At 42.3% G+C, this 16,570-nt stretch overlaps 1 protein-coding gene across 1 annotated transcript in view; it reads right to left on the bottom strand.

Annotated features, from left to right (window-relative positions):
• The window catches only part of igsf21a (immunoglobin superfamily, member 21a), a 119,457-nt gene that overhangs the window by 67,832 nt on the left and 35,055 nt on the right, over positions 1 to 16,570 (bottom strand). The window contains 1 exon segment of the mRNA XM_067240968.1: positions 12,445 to 12,557. Coding sequence (XP_067097069.1) covers positions 12,445 to 12,557 — 113 coding nt within the window.

Genomic DNA, 16,570 nt, shown 5'->3' with positions numbered 1-16,570 from the left:
TGCCCGCTCGACAAGTCCACGTTAATTATGTGGACATTTACAAGAGCCCAATGCAATTCACACATTGTTACATTCATGTACAGTACATGAACATGTTGTATGTGGGCTAGTGCACGTGACCTCATGTCCACGTACGGTATATGCACGTCACACGAACAGTCTATCCATGCTTTTTATGATCCTTAAGTTCTTCATGGTGCTCTTTCAGCAGCTTTGTCAGTGCAGTATGATGACTCTGACACCAGCAATCTCTCTACAGAGGAATGCACCCAGCTCACTCAGTCCCCTATCACCTTTCTCTTGCCATTTTGACAAGATGGATTCCTGAGACCCGAAGGATAAGCTTATGCGTGAACTGTTGTTACTCAGACACAGTGGGTATGATGGATTGGTCATTAAAGATGATGACATTGCCAGGGTGTAAAAAAATAAAAAATAAAAAGGCTGCGTGGCGGTGACATCGGCCCCGCGACATCAACGTCCGTATTTGGACATCCTGTCATGAGGAGCTGGCAGGTGTGTTCTGTCAGCTGCGTGTCACGTGGAGGCCATCCACCGTCTGGTTCCTGAGCAGAGCAGCTCCTCTGTCCTTAATGACTACTGTCCCGTCGCACCGACACCTGGCGTCTCGAGAAGCTTGGAGCCTTTGGTCTTCTCCCATGTCCAGTCCCAGAGCAAACACATAGAACAGCAGGCAGAAGTTGCCGAAAAACAGATCCAAGTAGATCATGATTGTCTTGTTCCACCTTGAGATACAAGGTGGATGAGTACAACTTGGTTAAAGAGCATTTGACTACAGATCAAGGGATCCCAGGTTCAAATCCTCCCCCCTCCCCCACTAAGTCACTTTGAGTAAAAGTGTCTGCTAGATGACTACAATACATGCAAGAATCATGTTTGTAGACGTCTTCTGGTGCATTTAAGAGCTACATCTGATGCACACTGAAGCTCCTGAACCTGCCCCTGAGGTCTCAACCTAAACTGTGGATCTTGTGTTTCCTGAAAACAGCCCACCGTGTGTGAGATCTAACGTCCAGTTCAGCATAAAAAATTGCTAAAGCAAACGTTTCTTCCCATGGCTTTCTGAAACTGAGTCAAACAGAATGAAGGCAAAAAAAAGAAAAGAAAAAGCTTTCATCTTAAATAGGACAACTCTACATTGTTTCATTTCCTGTTGAGGGGAGGGACTTAACCGCTAAACGATAGCAGCAGGATGCTCACTCTTAATCTCAATTGTTAGTTGTTAACACCTTTATGAAATTATCATTTCTTTTCAGTGCTCAAAGCACACAGGAAATATCCTATGTGACGATCCACACTTGGCTTCCCAGGGTACAACTACCAGGCCCGAGCCACATTAAGATAGAGAGCCCCAAATCCTGCAGTAAATCAGCTTGAAGACTAATGTGTAATGATGGTAAAGAACATCTCCCTTGTCATTACAGACAAACACAACTTCAATGGATTGAAACAATGGCTTTGTAAACCATTCTGTGACGAATGGAATAAAAAAACATGGATATGCTATGCCTCCCAAGTAACATTAATCCTGATTTTCTTTCTTAATTTACAAGGTTTTAGCCCAGACCAGCCCTGTCCCTACTTTCAGTAAAATGGTGGAATATATAGAATTTGTGAAGCAGCTCTGTCAATACCCCGTTTAGTTGTAATGGGACCACTAGCATAACACTTTGTCTTTGAGGCCGATCGATCAGGACCCAGTGAACATGGGTAGCAACAGCAGGAAAGTGAGGCCATAGGAGCCTAAATTACCCAGATGTCTTTGTTAGGATTGGGAGATAATCCGTAGGATCACAAAAGGAATTAGTCACACTCACTGAAATCAGTGGAATAATTTTCATCAGTCAATACGAGCAGTTATATTGCATTTGTACATGTATACCAGGGGGCATTCTACAACAGGTATTTTGCAATAACAGCCCATGTTGCTTCCTCTCTTTTCAAAGTAAGAGCATTATTTACTAAATGGCTCCGTTTAATGGACATAATGCATTTCAGCTACTAGCACAATAATTACCTCACTCTATGAGAGCATTATTCATAGTAGCTCCACAGTGTGATTCACCACTGCAGGTGCATATTGCATTGTAAAGTATAACTGATGATGGACTTAAGTTAAAAAGGAATTGATTCTGGATAACCTTTTCAATATATTTTTTGGTATGTTTGCCCTTGGCACAGGGTAAGATATCTTTCTTTCCACTGACCATGTTGAATTGCATTTGGACAAACACAGTCCAGGGTCTTAAGGAAGAGGACTTCAGCAGGCCCACAGGACTTATTTGTGTATTATAATATGTCATCTCGTTTTGAATGGCCTCATATATAAAAGGGTCCCTGAAAAGCTCTACAATACATCACTTTCAGTGGCAAACCGTTTGCACAAGCAGATGGGGAATAGAATAGATCAGACCTGCTCGTTCTAAGAACCGAAAATGCTGTGGACATGAGATTTTAGTGGGGGAAAACATTTAATGACATGAAGTAAAGTTAAGAAACATTTTCACAAACATGGAGCGCACAGCGGTGCCTCGCTCACTAATACAGATGTCACAGAATAAAACCAAGGGAACGAAAAAAGTGCTGTGTTATAATGACGAGAAAAAACACTAAATTCTTTATCGAGTCTTTCTTTTCATTTCACACATGCTTTGCTGCTTAATGTGACTCATTTTCACGTATTATTGCTGCTCATTGTCGATGGAGACAGCTCAATTCAATGAGTTGAATGTCTGGGGTCGTCTGTGCAGAGATGAGAAGAAAATTTTGTATTTTCACTTTCTAAAAATGCCCTTTGGTTACCAATGAACGTTTTTTTGAATAATAGGTACAGTACTTTCCACATACAGGAACTGAACCTTTACTCAGTCACCTGACATCAGTATTATCGTCAGTATTATTTAAGCACTGTTTACCAACATCAACATGTGTGAAAGGACTCTATGTATAACCTCCTCTATCTAATGTTAGTTACTAGATGCAGAAGAGACGGAAAGAGCACTAAAAGTTCTTCAGTTAAATTCCACTGTTGGTGGAATACAAGTCAAGGCCACTTGCCACGTTTTGAAACCCTGCCTTCAACAAGCAATGATTGCATAGATGCAATCTTTTCTCTAACCATCCTGAGAGGCTCTCTAGTGATAACTGTCATGACGAGTGGCTGCCATGGCTCGAGGTATGAGTCACACCAGCAAGATGAATGATGTCCTGAATGAATCTCCTTTAACACCTCGGGGAGTGTGTCTCGTACCGATCCCTGCACGCCTTTGAGCTTCACGGGCCTAGAGGTCAGCGTCTCATTTTGCACCAGCAAAAATCTATTATAACCCCCCCCCCAACTCCTTCCCTCTTTCCACAAGTGTTGTAGCCAGTGGGGGCAGATAACGGGGTTCTTTAATTGTTTCTTCTGGGCCACAGGGGCTGACCTGTGTGTGAATGAGCTTGGGTTGCATTGTGGCGATGGGCATTGAGAGAGGTACTGTACAATGTGGACAGCCAATGTCCCATGTCATCCGATGGTGCTAATGTTGTCTGTACGTGTCTTCTACTGAACTCGTCCAAAAGCTTTGCAAGGAACTGCAGTTGCACTGTTGTCATTAAAATCATCATTGTAAATGACAAAAACTAGCTGTTGTTTTTTTTTTTTTTTTTTTTTGGGGGGGGGTCTGGAATGATGCAGGCCTCTGTATGAGACTCATCCTGGAATCATTAAAGCGTTAAAGCTGCTGACACGGCTGCCTCCCTGGTCCCTTCCGCTCTGAAATGGAAAAAACATCCGTGTCCAAAAAGCTTCTTCTGGCAAATTGTAGCAGCTAAACAAAAGCATCTTAATTGAGACATCCCCACCCCCCTCCCCACACACACACCCACTACCCCCCTCCAGCCTTGCCCCCTGTAAGTGGTCTGGTATAAAGAGTCTCTAACATGTGCGCTAGCACACACACACTTTCGCATATCAAGTTTCTGGAACTCTGCACTGTCGTTTTTATTCCTGTGTAGTGCAGCCTGCTAGACTTTGCTGGCATAGAAATCACTTTACCCTCTAAAGCAAATGTCACAATCAGCCCTTGATCCACTCCAAATCGCTAAGTAATCACTTTCATGTTTGATCATTCTGTGATAACAAAATGGATTTTGAAAATCTGTTGTGGTTCTACTCTGGAGATTGTCAATGTCCAAGCCCTCTAAAAAGTTGCAAGGGCTATATTTGCAAGTGTATTGCAGCACCAGCATCCTTAATTCAACGACTTGTGTTTAAAATAGAGTCTGGTTCTACAAAGTTCCTTTAGTCAATTTGTCTGAACGTGAATATTCAGACTGCTGTTCCTATCACCTGTTTGTCAATAAAAAAACGTATTGGCTACAAAAAAGTTAAATATATGGTTTTCATACCGAAGTGTCACTGCACTAAAACACGCTACTGTTAATAATTGCAAAAGCACTTTACAGTTCAAGACTCTGTCTCGGATTAAAGTCAGTGAAAAAGCTTAATTAAATCACGTACGAAAACATTCTGATAGGGTAAATATTCAAACCAGGAAAGAAAATAGGGCACAGGGGGTAACCTTGGATCTTGCACACTGTTTCATTAGGTTTGGGTTTATGATAATTTACTGATGATTTGGCCTCATTAATCAGGCTTGTGAAGATATATTTCTGGATGATGCTAGACACCTGGGGATCTGAGGCAAAAGCATGCAAGCAAGCTCTTTCTTTTCTGGTTATTTACTTTGAAACATTTGCATCTTCATTCAATACAGTATAGCATTTCTATGTTAAGACAATAATGCAGGCCTACTGATATTAGCGACGAGTGACTTGCAGTTTGCTGACATGGTGAAGTGTGTAATTATCATTTAATGTATAACAGGCAGCTTATTTGCCCCAGCGACACCCTCAAAGGAGAAGGTTGTGGAGCAGTGATCCTTATCACAATATTTTGGGTGGTTGCTAGGTCTCAAATGGTATTGAAACTGCAGTGTAAAAGGGTTCACAAGCAATCTTCTATTTCGTTGGAAGTGAGTTGCAAAAAGAGATGGGTGTTGCTTTTCAAATGTCAACAACTCTCTCGTGACTCAGAGATAATCTTTTATCTTTAACAGTAATCATCACCTTGTTACTTAGCCTGCCTGACAAGGCATTGGTGTAGGCTGATTACCATACCATTCCAGTGAGAGAATATTTAGAAGTATGATTATAAAGTAATAAAGGAGTATGTATACATATTTTCAAGAGACTACCATTATTTTACAGACCCAGATTTATCATTACAATCCACTCAGTTCCCCTTTTCACTTTACTTTCTAAACAAGGAATATTAATCCTAAAAAACGGGTTGTTCACCATACGGTACCTACATAACCTTTGTGACCTATTTATTTTAACCATAGCCCAACAACAGATAACCTTAAAGTGCTGTTGATAGAGTGAAAGTGAATCACAGAAAAGCTAAATTGCCTGTGACCACCTGTCAAAGAATTACTTGGGCAATTGGTCACTAGATTCACTATTGTTCCTGAGCAAACCGTCCTAGATTGTCTGCTTGGGATAAATGGCTTGGACAACCATCCTCAGGTAAATGTCAACACTGGAACAAATGGTGATCATTCTGGATCAATTTGAGTTCTGTTCAGTGAATCATATTCATCACAGAGCTACAGCACGCACATGAAGAGGTCTTAGAACCCCTGTTGACGTGCAGAAATATTGATACAAGATATGAGCCAAATGCAATCACATTTCCATCAGTGTAAGGGAATGCTACAAATGAGGAATATTTTTAGCTCAATCACGGATTCATTCGTTATTCGGATTCATCCAAGGACTATAGCTACAATAGAAAAACTTCATTGAGCCGAGACTTTTTTTGAAATGACACAATTACACTTGTGGGTTTTAGCAGCTGGAAGTTCGACACACAAAAACCCCACAGGAGTGTGCTGTGTGTACACAGTGAGAGCACTCGCTCCTCCGCTCAGATTCCTGTTGCCCAGGCAACCCTGTTTCCGAGTTTTTCAAACTCGGATTTGGAAATAATATGACTCCCCCTGTGTTTTTTCGGCAGCGAGGGAACAGGATTAGCACACGGAGAAGCACAACACTTTTAGGTCAGGAGGTCCAGCTTCCCTCCTCTGTGCCCTGTCTGGAGGTAGCTTTGGCCTTCAGAAAAGATGAATTGCTCTGTCCGGCAATCTTACCCTACAGTTTTTCCCACAGCTCGGGGTGCAGTATGCCAACTGCCAAGTTATTCACATTGTGGTGATTTGGTGGATTTTTGTGGGAGTCCACAGCTTTAATGGGATTTGTGAGACATGGGCAATACGTTTATCTGTGGTACCCTTCAGTGCCACAGACATGGTAAACACGAGCAATAGAATGGAGGTGCATTTACGTGGACTTGCTACATTCCTAGTCAGTTCAGGACTGCTTTCAAGTTGGGAGGATCAGGTCAGTGTTTGGAGAAGGACCCACACAAGGAGAAAACACCATCCGTAGATTTGTATTTAGTTTAAAAAGCTGACCTGTGTTTCTTTTCAGTACTCCATTTCAGGTACAGTAAGTGATTAGGTTGCTTAAGCTTTTGATAGAAACTGACAAGAGATTTGTGTCTCTCCACTAAAATGTATTTGGCATGACTTAATTGCTGATGTTCTGAAACGGACAACGTCTATTTGCCTGAAAATTGTTTTAAGTGAAGCACTTGAGTCAGCAACAAATATAGGCAAAATCAGTGGCACTAAATGTTTCTTCCCTCTGTGTAAACCTGCCGGTCAAAAAAGTCTACTTCAATCATATCGCATTCAAAGGAAAAGCACACACAACCTTGAATCCAGGACCATATGACAAACACATCATTCAGTATAAAAACATGAAATGCATAAAATGAGATCGGAAATCATATTCAGTTCCTTTCGTAACCTTCTGTTGGAAGTTTACTTCACAACACATTCAGAAGCGCAGCACAACACATTTTTGAAAGCAACAAAGTAATATATGAAATGCAACATAGCATGGTGGGAATGTCATAGTGTTAGACTGGAAGACTCCTCCAGTCTCTTCAAGCAAAGACTGTGTTTATATACAGATGGATGAAACCTATCACCATTTTGATAAGAATACGTAATAGGTAATAACGTACTTTGTCATGTTGGAATCCTTAAAGAAACCAATCAATTTCTTCAAACTGGTTTCATACATTGTTACCTTGTCATGTTCTGTACATTGTAGCAAGCTGCAACACTGTATTGACTGCATGAGGCAACATGACTGAATATTGCAGTTGGTCTCTCCTCTATCAATGCTTGATAATCAAAAGAGTTTTCACAAAACCAATCAAACTTGTTAACGAAACAAAACAAATGTGTTATCAAAAACATGTCTGTGAAGAGTTTAGAGATTTTTAAAAGACTGAAGCAAGAAGTGTGAGTGTTTAGAAATGTGGCAAGGTTGACTTTAACAACTAGCATTAGCACAACAACAAAAAATGGCTGCCACTTGCTGGGAACAAGCTTGGGGTCTTTGGGAAGAATGAGGCTGCACTTAAAGACTGGAACACTGTACCTCCTTGTGACATCTCATTTGATCCCCACACAATGCTTCTCCAAACTAAATTCTCAGTTAAGTCTTACATGACAGGACGCCTACTGTACGCTGCATTTGCTAAGTTAACACTTCACTAGCTTACTTAACCGTTCCCCATGCTACACTAAAATGTGGAGTTTGATTCAAATAAAGATAAAATAGATTCTTAAAATTATGCTTCTAACACAGTGCCATGTGCTGCAAACTAACATCAAGTTGCAGATGTTGACATAGGTATTTAAATGCCAAAGCATTGCTATTTAAAATAAATGTGAAGTGTACACTTTATGCGTGTGCACTGAATACCTATTGAAGGGAGACTTGAAACAGTTTTGCATTCCCAGCATCTACTCTTGGGCAGGATGGACCTTCAGTACCTGTACTTTTCAGTTTTTCACTGAAAAGTACAGGAAAAGATTATTTCTTGCACATAGAATAAGGTGTCTGGACAAAGGTTCCCGATAGTAAATATCTTACATTCATCAATGGGAAATCAGTGCAAAAATCCACAAAAGTCCATTAAACTACCAATGTACATAATACACTTCAATGTCAAAGGCATGCATTTTACTTTGAAAGGTTGTATTTGTTCTTTAACAGTGTTACCTCCTACGTCGCATACAAAATCTCAATTACAATCTATCATAGACAGCATGAAATGTGGTCTCCATGACAACGCAATTAGTTTCCTCCTCCTTTTCCTTGACAGCAATCCTCCTCTCTCTCTCTCTCTCTCTCTCTCTCTCTCTCTCTCTCTCTCTCTCTCTCTCTCTCTCTCTCTCTCTTTCTCTCTCTCTCTTCCTCTCCTTCCTTCTCTGACGTTCCCTGCAGTTGGATTGCGAGGACTGGTATCCATGCGGGATTAAGACCAGTAATCCTGACACATGGGAATGGGAGAGAGGGTGATGGGACAGAGAGGGTGTGATGGGACAGAGAGGGTGTGATGGGACAGAGAGGGTGTGATGGGACAGAGAGGGGGTGATGGGACAGAGAGGGTGTGATGGGACAGAGAGGGGGTGATGGGACAGAGAGGGGGTGATGGGACAGAGAGGGGGTGATGGGACAGAGAGGGGGTGATGGGACAGAGAGGGTGTGATGGGACAGAGAGGGGGTGATGGGACAGAGAGGGGGTGATGGGACAGAGAGGGGGTGATGGGACAGAGAGGGTGTGATGGGACAGGAGTCTGATCTGAGCACACGGTGGAGGGAGAAGCAATCATTCACAAGTGCACACATGTGGGCTTAGCCTCACAAGAAGGTTAGCGGTAAATTACCGACATTCAGGTATAGCGGGCCTCCCTGGTCTGAAGGATGATCCCATAACATGGAGGGGGGGGGGGGGGAAGGGAGGGGAAGGGCGTTAGTGAGCAGAGGGAAGTGGACAAGGAGGGGTGGGGGTGGGGATGGGTGGAAATGGGCAATGTTAGGTAACGGTATGTGTTTGATTTGTGGGTTTGTGTGTGTGTGTGTTTGGGGGGGGGGGGCAGAGCAGAGGTGTGGAGATGTGTGTGTGTGAGTGTGGGGCAGGGGGTTGGGACAGAGTGTTAACCCGAAGGCAGATTAAGCGCAATAAAGGCACTCAACAGGCACCGGAGCGGAACGCCCAACCACGGTGCTGTCACCGTCAGCAGAATGGAGGGTTCCACCGGGAGAGGTCCGCGGGTATCTCTTCATTAGAGTGACATAATCAGAACAAGCACAGCATGAGGTGAGCTGCCTCGCTCGTCGTCGAGGAGCACTCACCACGGGCCTCCTCAGCGGCCTGCCTCCCCTCGCCTCGCTCCCTCCACTCCTCAGCTAAGCTGCACAATGGCTTGTGAGCAGAGAGAGAGACAGAGAGAGAGAGACCTCCTCTCACGTCTATCACTGGATCCATCTGTATGACATGCTATTACCACACAAAAAGCAGCGTGACGTACCCGCAGTGCCTAATATTTGGCCTGACGGAACGCTCAGCTCAATCTAAAAGGACTGATGTGGTCCCTGTGTATAATCATACACACTACGGAGACTTCTTTTGTGTGCTTTTTTAAGGAGACCTGGTGCTTTGACTAATACCCGACGAGAGGAACATTTTGTCATTTAGATGTTACATTTAGTCATTTAGCAGACGCTCTTATCCAGAGCAACTTACAGTAAAGTACAGGGACATTGTTCCCCGAGGTAAGTAGGGTGAAATGCCTTGCCCAAGGACACAACGTCATTCGGCCCGGGAATTGAACTGGCAACCTTCAGATTACTAGCCCGCTTCCCTAACCGCTCAGCCACCTGACTCCCTGTTGGAAACCACACTTGGAAGTGTCACCTCTTAACCATTCCATATTTATGTAATCTCTTTCGCCATGTTTGGAATTGCTATGGACTGCTTTCTCCACAAGTCATCAAACATTGGAAAATGAATTCATTAGTCAAGCCTTCTATCGAGAGGGGTTGTTATTTAGTTGTATCTGAATAAAGTTACATGTATCTTTGTGCTGCGAACAGCAGCATGGAGGGGGGGAAAAGCAGTCTTGAAGCAGCCGCCAGTTTAGTGAAATAAAAGGGGAGAGATTAAAGAAACTATGGCTGCCAAGTGTGGATAATTGATTTATAATTTATCAGCAGTTGCGCCGAGTAGTGGCCACGAGAGAGATGAGCCGGATTCTTGTTACAACCTCTTCGTTTTCCTCACTTTCTAATACTGGATGTGGACAGCTCCCCTCTCTCGGAGGGGTTCAGTTCAAACTGCAGCTGTCAATACCTAAATAGACTGGTTCCTGCAAGGCACAAAGTGTGGTGATGACTCCATTAAAAATGATCCATAGCGGAGTTAATGCAAATTCTATAAACGTTCATCTTGCAAACTCATTTCCCAGAGGGGTTGGCATTTTGACTGTGTAAATAGCTGTGCTATTGTTAAAGCCCAGTGAATCAGACATTGTATTATCTGTTAGCTGAGATGTGGTTACATTGCAAAGCAACTAGTAAATGCAGACCATTCCTTGCACTTCTGATCCTTGATCTTCAACTGTGCTTTATACACAAATTTTGCTTTGGATACAAGTGTCTGCGAAATGAATAACATTTAAAATATGAATCAGTCGGAACTAGCTCAGAATATGAGCGTAGAGCAACATTTCGTTCTGGGTTTGGATTAAGAAATGTAGCCTAACCAATAATCCCACTTCCCTTCGTGAGAATATCTAAATGTGTAGGAATAATTCAATAAGTGAAGCATGTTTTCAGTAGCATTGCCTAGTATCGCCTGTGGTCTGATCATTTAAATATTGAATAAGGAAATATATAAGGCAAGATATCCTTAAAACGAAACTGAACCCCCAAACTCCTTTCTGATCGCATTCAATTTCCATAGCGTTCAGTGTGATGTACGACCCCGGCGCTAACATGTAAAGCGTCATTAATCTATTCGTGTCTTGTCTTGAAAGGTCAGCATTTGTAGAGATGAGTTTGGAGACAGTGCTTTTCTTCTAAGAAGATGTATGAACCAGAGGATCCAGCAGCTATCTCCATGGCAGAGCCCAAAACTAAGCAATACGCGTTGGCAAGGAATGAGCGATGTTAAGGCAATGTGGAGATAGGTGAGAGCAAGGTGATGCAATCATAGCCAGCCCACTGTAGATTCTGCACTAAATAATGACCTGTACTATTCCGGAGGGCAAACTTGTTCAAACTGGTTTACATTTGGATTTACAGAACTGATGTTCGAGCCTTCCGCCCCCTCACTAAGCCCTAGTACAGCTTGAATCCAGGGGTGACATTTGGGCTTACAGTCTCAGACAGGGGGGCCTTATCGCAAATACATGCTTTCGAATAACCTGTTCCAAATGGCCCGTTCCAGCATCTGCCAATGTATGCACAGAGTTCCCACGCACCTTTTTATCTTAGGATTCTAATGACATTTCCAATACTGAAAACTTAGTTTCCATAACCAAAATATTTACCGAAACTTAATTACCATGAAAGTGAGCATGCAATTTGAGGTTGACTGGCCTACAAACAGGTGTTACTTTGTGTCTACCAGGATCTCCAAGACTTTTAAGATGTGAAAATGTTTTATAACTTAAGGTTGATCAATATTTAGGTATTAATTTCCATGAATAACCATTTTTAAATTCCCAGATGTTACAGGTTTTCTATGAAACCCTGTGTTTAACATATGTATGGCAATGCATCATCTTCCTGAACAACCTTCAACAGTACAGTACACAATGTTGGCTTTATGGAAAAATTATAGTAAACAAACCACAAGTTGACAACTGTTTCTCAAGTGTTTTAAAGAGACCTCGTTATGAACTCCATTTCAACCAACAAACCCTGGTCTGCGAACCACAATTATCTGTATATAAATGGCACATATTCTTTTTTGTAAAAAATACTGGGGGATGTTTTGGAGTATATTTATTCTTCCACGAACAGCTAGTGTACAATATGAGGCCAGTATTACTGTGCAGCATGCCAAGTACGGACAAAGACTGGCCTCTTTGTCCGGAATACTAATTTATCTTCAGCGTTGTTGCAGTCTTATACCAACTGGGTCTGTAATAACAGTGGAGTGGCCAGCTGCAAACCATTAACGGATGGCGTTAGCAAGTCAACAGAGAAATCAACTTCCAAACCACGCGCCAGGGTTGCCTCTTCTGCATGTCAACCAAGTGGTGACTTCATTCATCACAATCAGAATTTGGCGTGTACTGTAAGTTCTCATACGGCCTTTTTATTATGATTTAACAATGCGATAGAACTGGACCATGACAACTGTCCATGTTCTCTGCTGCACAGAGAACAGAGAGCGTTGTGTGTCATTCAGAAGCACGAGCGGTCGGAGCAAAATGATTGACTTACCCTATACCAAACAATCTCTCGAAGTCTTCCATCAGTCTTGAAGTTGCACTTCAGAGTAACAGTCTCTCCCACAACCACAGGCGGCAGAGGATCTATGGTAACTGTCAAATATCCTGAAACAAAGGAGACAGAATTATGTCGATTAAGTCAGTTTTGTTTATTGTACTGTTGGGTTGTGGTGGTAACAAATTAACCAGGAATAAACCAAGATCCAGTCTCTATTGAGTTCAGAGATTTTACTTTGGCCTATTGCCTCCAATATTTGACAAGTGCTTTAAATTACTTTATGCAACAAGTTTCAGGATCTTAGCCATTTCACTAGTGATAAACATGGGGGAAGTGAACAGTGCATGGTAATGCAAGCTCATGTTAGTCAACTATTTAAAATATATGGAGGATTACACCCTGTACACAACCAAATCCCATAGCTGCCATATTACATCTGATTGAATGCATGATATGATTTATTCCAAGTTGTTTCAAATTATTGACATCTCAGCCGATGAATGCAGAGAAAATAAATAGATAGGATTCAAAACAAACCAACAGAGAACAAAATAATTAATCCTCACATCCCCTGTTGCCACACATGTACGTAATGCATGATTTAACAGACACATTTTATGTTATAGTTCTACCTAATTTGAATTTTATTCATCAGGACCGATAGGATTGTGCTAAGAATGTCAAATCAAAGGGATTTAAATGCTTCACATGCTTTTCTTTGCTTCAATACAATTCTCCGAACAACAGGAAATGAAATATGTTTTGATGTTAGTTTGGTGTTTATGCTTGTTGAACTGCCCAGAAAGTGTGTGTGTCCTTCCTCGCTGCAGAGTTAATTACAAGCTTGAACACATTTATTTTCCTCATCACATTCAGCATTTTGTTAGACTTGTAACTGACTGATTAAAATAGAATAGTACAGTAACAAGTAGGGAAATGTCCTTGAAAGGATAAAAATAAATTGCTTCTCTCTGTCTCTAAAATTGTTCAAATTTTTCTAGGTAGTTTAGCTTCCAGGGGTTTCTGAAAAGACTGTATTTTCCAAGCTAGTACAGATTGCATTTCATGCGAAGATTCAGCACCTTGGAGAGCTCCAAAATAAACCCAAGAAATTCCACAGCTGCATTCGGCTCTAGTGTTGTTCAGTGATAAAGCACCAGCCATACAGTACAGTACTGTGCCAATACACCTTTATTTGATTACAGAATGAAAAAATGAAAAGAAAGTTCTGGACTACACAAGACAAATAGGCCTTTTAAGCAGTATTGCTAATCTGTTGCAAAAAGAACACAGAAAAATAATGCAAAACATTATAGAAATACTTTAAGAAAATGTTATTGCAGTGCACATTGCTAGTCACAGGCAACAGTCCCCTGGGTGTACTCCACTGCCCGTGTCGAAAGTCAAACGCACAAGGGAGAGTGGAGTACCTCTCTTTCGGGGGCACCTCATGATTCAAACGCTTATTAGAGAATCTTAATTTAATCAGTAGACTGAATATATCCTCTCCCTCTCTCTAGAGTCGATTTGAATGGATCAAGCCAACGGAAGACTGCAGGTCATTAACGCGAGCTGATGCTCTTAGAGCAAATCCCGACCACTTAGCAGAGATAGACGAAGAGCAGCTCGGGCTTATAATAGTCTCGCTGTGAGTTCTTCAGTATGTGGATGCTGCAAGACTGGCATCTTCGGGGGAAATCATGTTTCCGTCCGTGGAAATGTCAATTAGCTCAGTTGGACATTATGTCACTCACCGGGGGAATCTATCACGTCTCCACTAAATGGCACACGTCGCAGGGGGTCGATCTCGAAATGCAACCCTCTCGCATGAATACGCCTAATGCAGCTCACACCAACATTAATAGTGACGGTGCACAGTGGCTGGATGACTGGAGGTAACTGTACAAATGGAAACCGCAGGAGAGCAACGTATGTGAAGTGATTTAGTCACAGTCGCACACAGTGGCTTTACAGAGTGAAGTCAATTTAAATAGAGTCAAATTACCGCACATTCAAATGCACAAGCAATATCACCGTGTTAGCATCTTTTAAGATGCAGCATCAAAGCAGTTCAATACCGTATGCAAATGTTCCTAGGTCTTGGGCGGTACTAGGGATTGATTGGTAACCATTCTGTGGCTGTGTAGTAACGAGCAGGAAATATAGCTTGGCATATTCATTGAGAGAAAAAAGGCTCGGAGGCAGAGGGAAGGGATGAGGAATTCTTGAAAGAGCAAATTACATGGACTATGCACCCGTGCCAGAGAAGTTCATATTTCAAATAGTCCCTTAGAGAATTTAGATCTGGTGCGAGGCAGTGAAGTGGCAGAAGCATTTCTAAAGAGCCTAATGTCAACAATGTCCAGCAGTGCCTAGCTGCTAACTAAAAACTACAATTGTGAATACAGAAAAGTAAATTAAATTGTTCTCAAATGATGCTGCCTCTGTAAAGGGCATTTCGTAATGATTCATTGATACACCAGCTTCAAGTCCCATAAGCCATGCATGAATATCCCAGTTCATTTTAAGTAACTCAGCTTACCCAGGTCCACTTAGCCAAGGACATCTGATGAAAGAGACAGAACAGGAACGTGAGATAGAGAAAAGGAAAGAGAGAGCAGAAAGATAAAGGGAGAGATGAAGAAAGAGAGAGAGAGAGAGAGAAAGAGAGAAAGAGAGAGAAAGATTGCGACTATCTCTCACACCAGTGGCTGTCTCACGGATGCTTTAATTAGTCTACAGAGCAGCAACTGTCTCTTTGAAGTCGACTGATATCATCGTGTTATCACTTTCTAAAGGCTTTCTTACATGAAGAGAACAAAGTGTAACATTTTTGTAAACGAAAAAAAAGAAAGGCAAACGAGGCAATCCCATGCAGCGTTGGAAGTCACCAGTGACAGAATGTGGCAAGAACTGGCCAACACGAGTATACATCTAGACAAGCTACTGTTTAGCTAAACAATACTATGCTCGATGAGCGTCACCCTATGAACAAACAGCCCACAAATACTCTACTGGAAATAACTGTTACTCTCCTGGCTTTTTGAGAATAAGCATGATCCAGAAAGTAGTTAGTAAGGAACACCTCATCACTGGAGAGGTAAAATAGTATTAATAAACCTCTCTGATGTTCAGTGCATGCACCAACCTCTCATCGTATGCGTCTGGGAGTGTATCTGGTGCCAGCCAGCACTAGAACCTTCCCTCATCCCTTTGAACCCGCATTTGACAGAAGCCATCGAGCATAGTACTGTTTTACCCTGCACATTTACAGGGAACAATGACAAGATACAACACCATGCATCACTCTTCATTGTCCCTACACGTACGGTGGAACGCACACTATATTTTTTGAGATATCCCTCTATCTCAAGTTTCAGCCAATAAATCTTTCAGTGTCATGGGCTGGATACACCAGAGTAAAGCCTCCGACAAGGTCTGTCTGCCAGTGTGAACACTCCAGCTTTACCTGGGTTTAGACTCAACAAGGAGGCTTACATTCAGTTTTAATGCTAGCGCTGCACAATATCGATCGTTCCTGTGCCATAAGCCGTGCCTTTTGAGGAAGCTGAACAGATATATTTAGGCTATGGGACGCTCACACCCATCGGCCTCAACTCTTGCGCCACGTAAATGTTCGGCTGCGCTGGACCAGTTTCCTTGTCAGATGACGCGCGTGCACCTGAACACAGTGGCTGAACGATCAATGCCTCTGCACTCAGTGTCTCCAAAGCCGACGCAGACATCAATGGGAGATGTAATGACACTGAATTGTTGTTGTCGAGCCGTGGCTTGATGAAAACGTCGCTGTCCATCATCACAGAGCCCCTTTAAATATTCTAAAATGAATCGTCTGGGAGTGCGAGTGAAAACTATACAGTACACTGGCTTAGAAAGGCTTTGTGCACCGAAGCAGCGGACTGGGTTATCATTGTTCGACCACATAAAACGGTGTGGAGAGGCTACAGAAAGCATGCTTTTAATTGGCTCAAGTTTACTGGTTGCAGAAGCAGACAAGGCCTCCAGCTCGTCTTCATCCATCACAGACGCTGTTAAAACAACATGTAATGAGGCCTGCAAACGATGCTTTCTTCAATTAATAATAGCAATTTGCCAAACT

This window comes from Osmerus mordax, chromosome 1 (genome assembly GCF_038355195.1).
Source record: "Osmerus mordax isolate fOsmMor3 chromosome 1, fOsmMor3.pri, whole genome shotgun sequence".
Classification (NCBI taxonomy): Eukaryota; Metazoa; Chordata; class Actinopteri; order Osmeriformes; family Osmeridae; genus Osmerus; species Osmerus mordax.
Note: the sequence above shows the minus strand (reverse complement) of the source record. Positions and strands in the feature narration are given on the sequence as shown.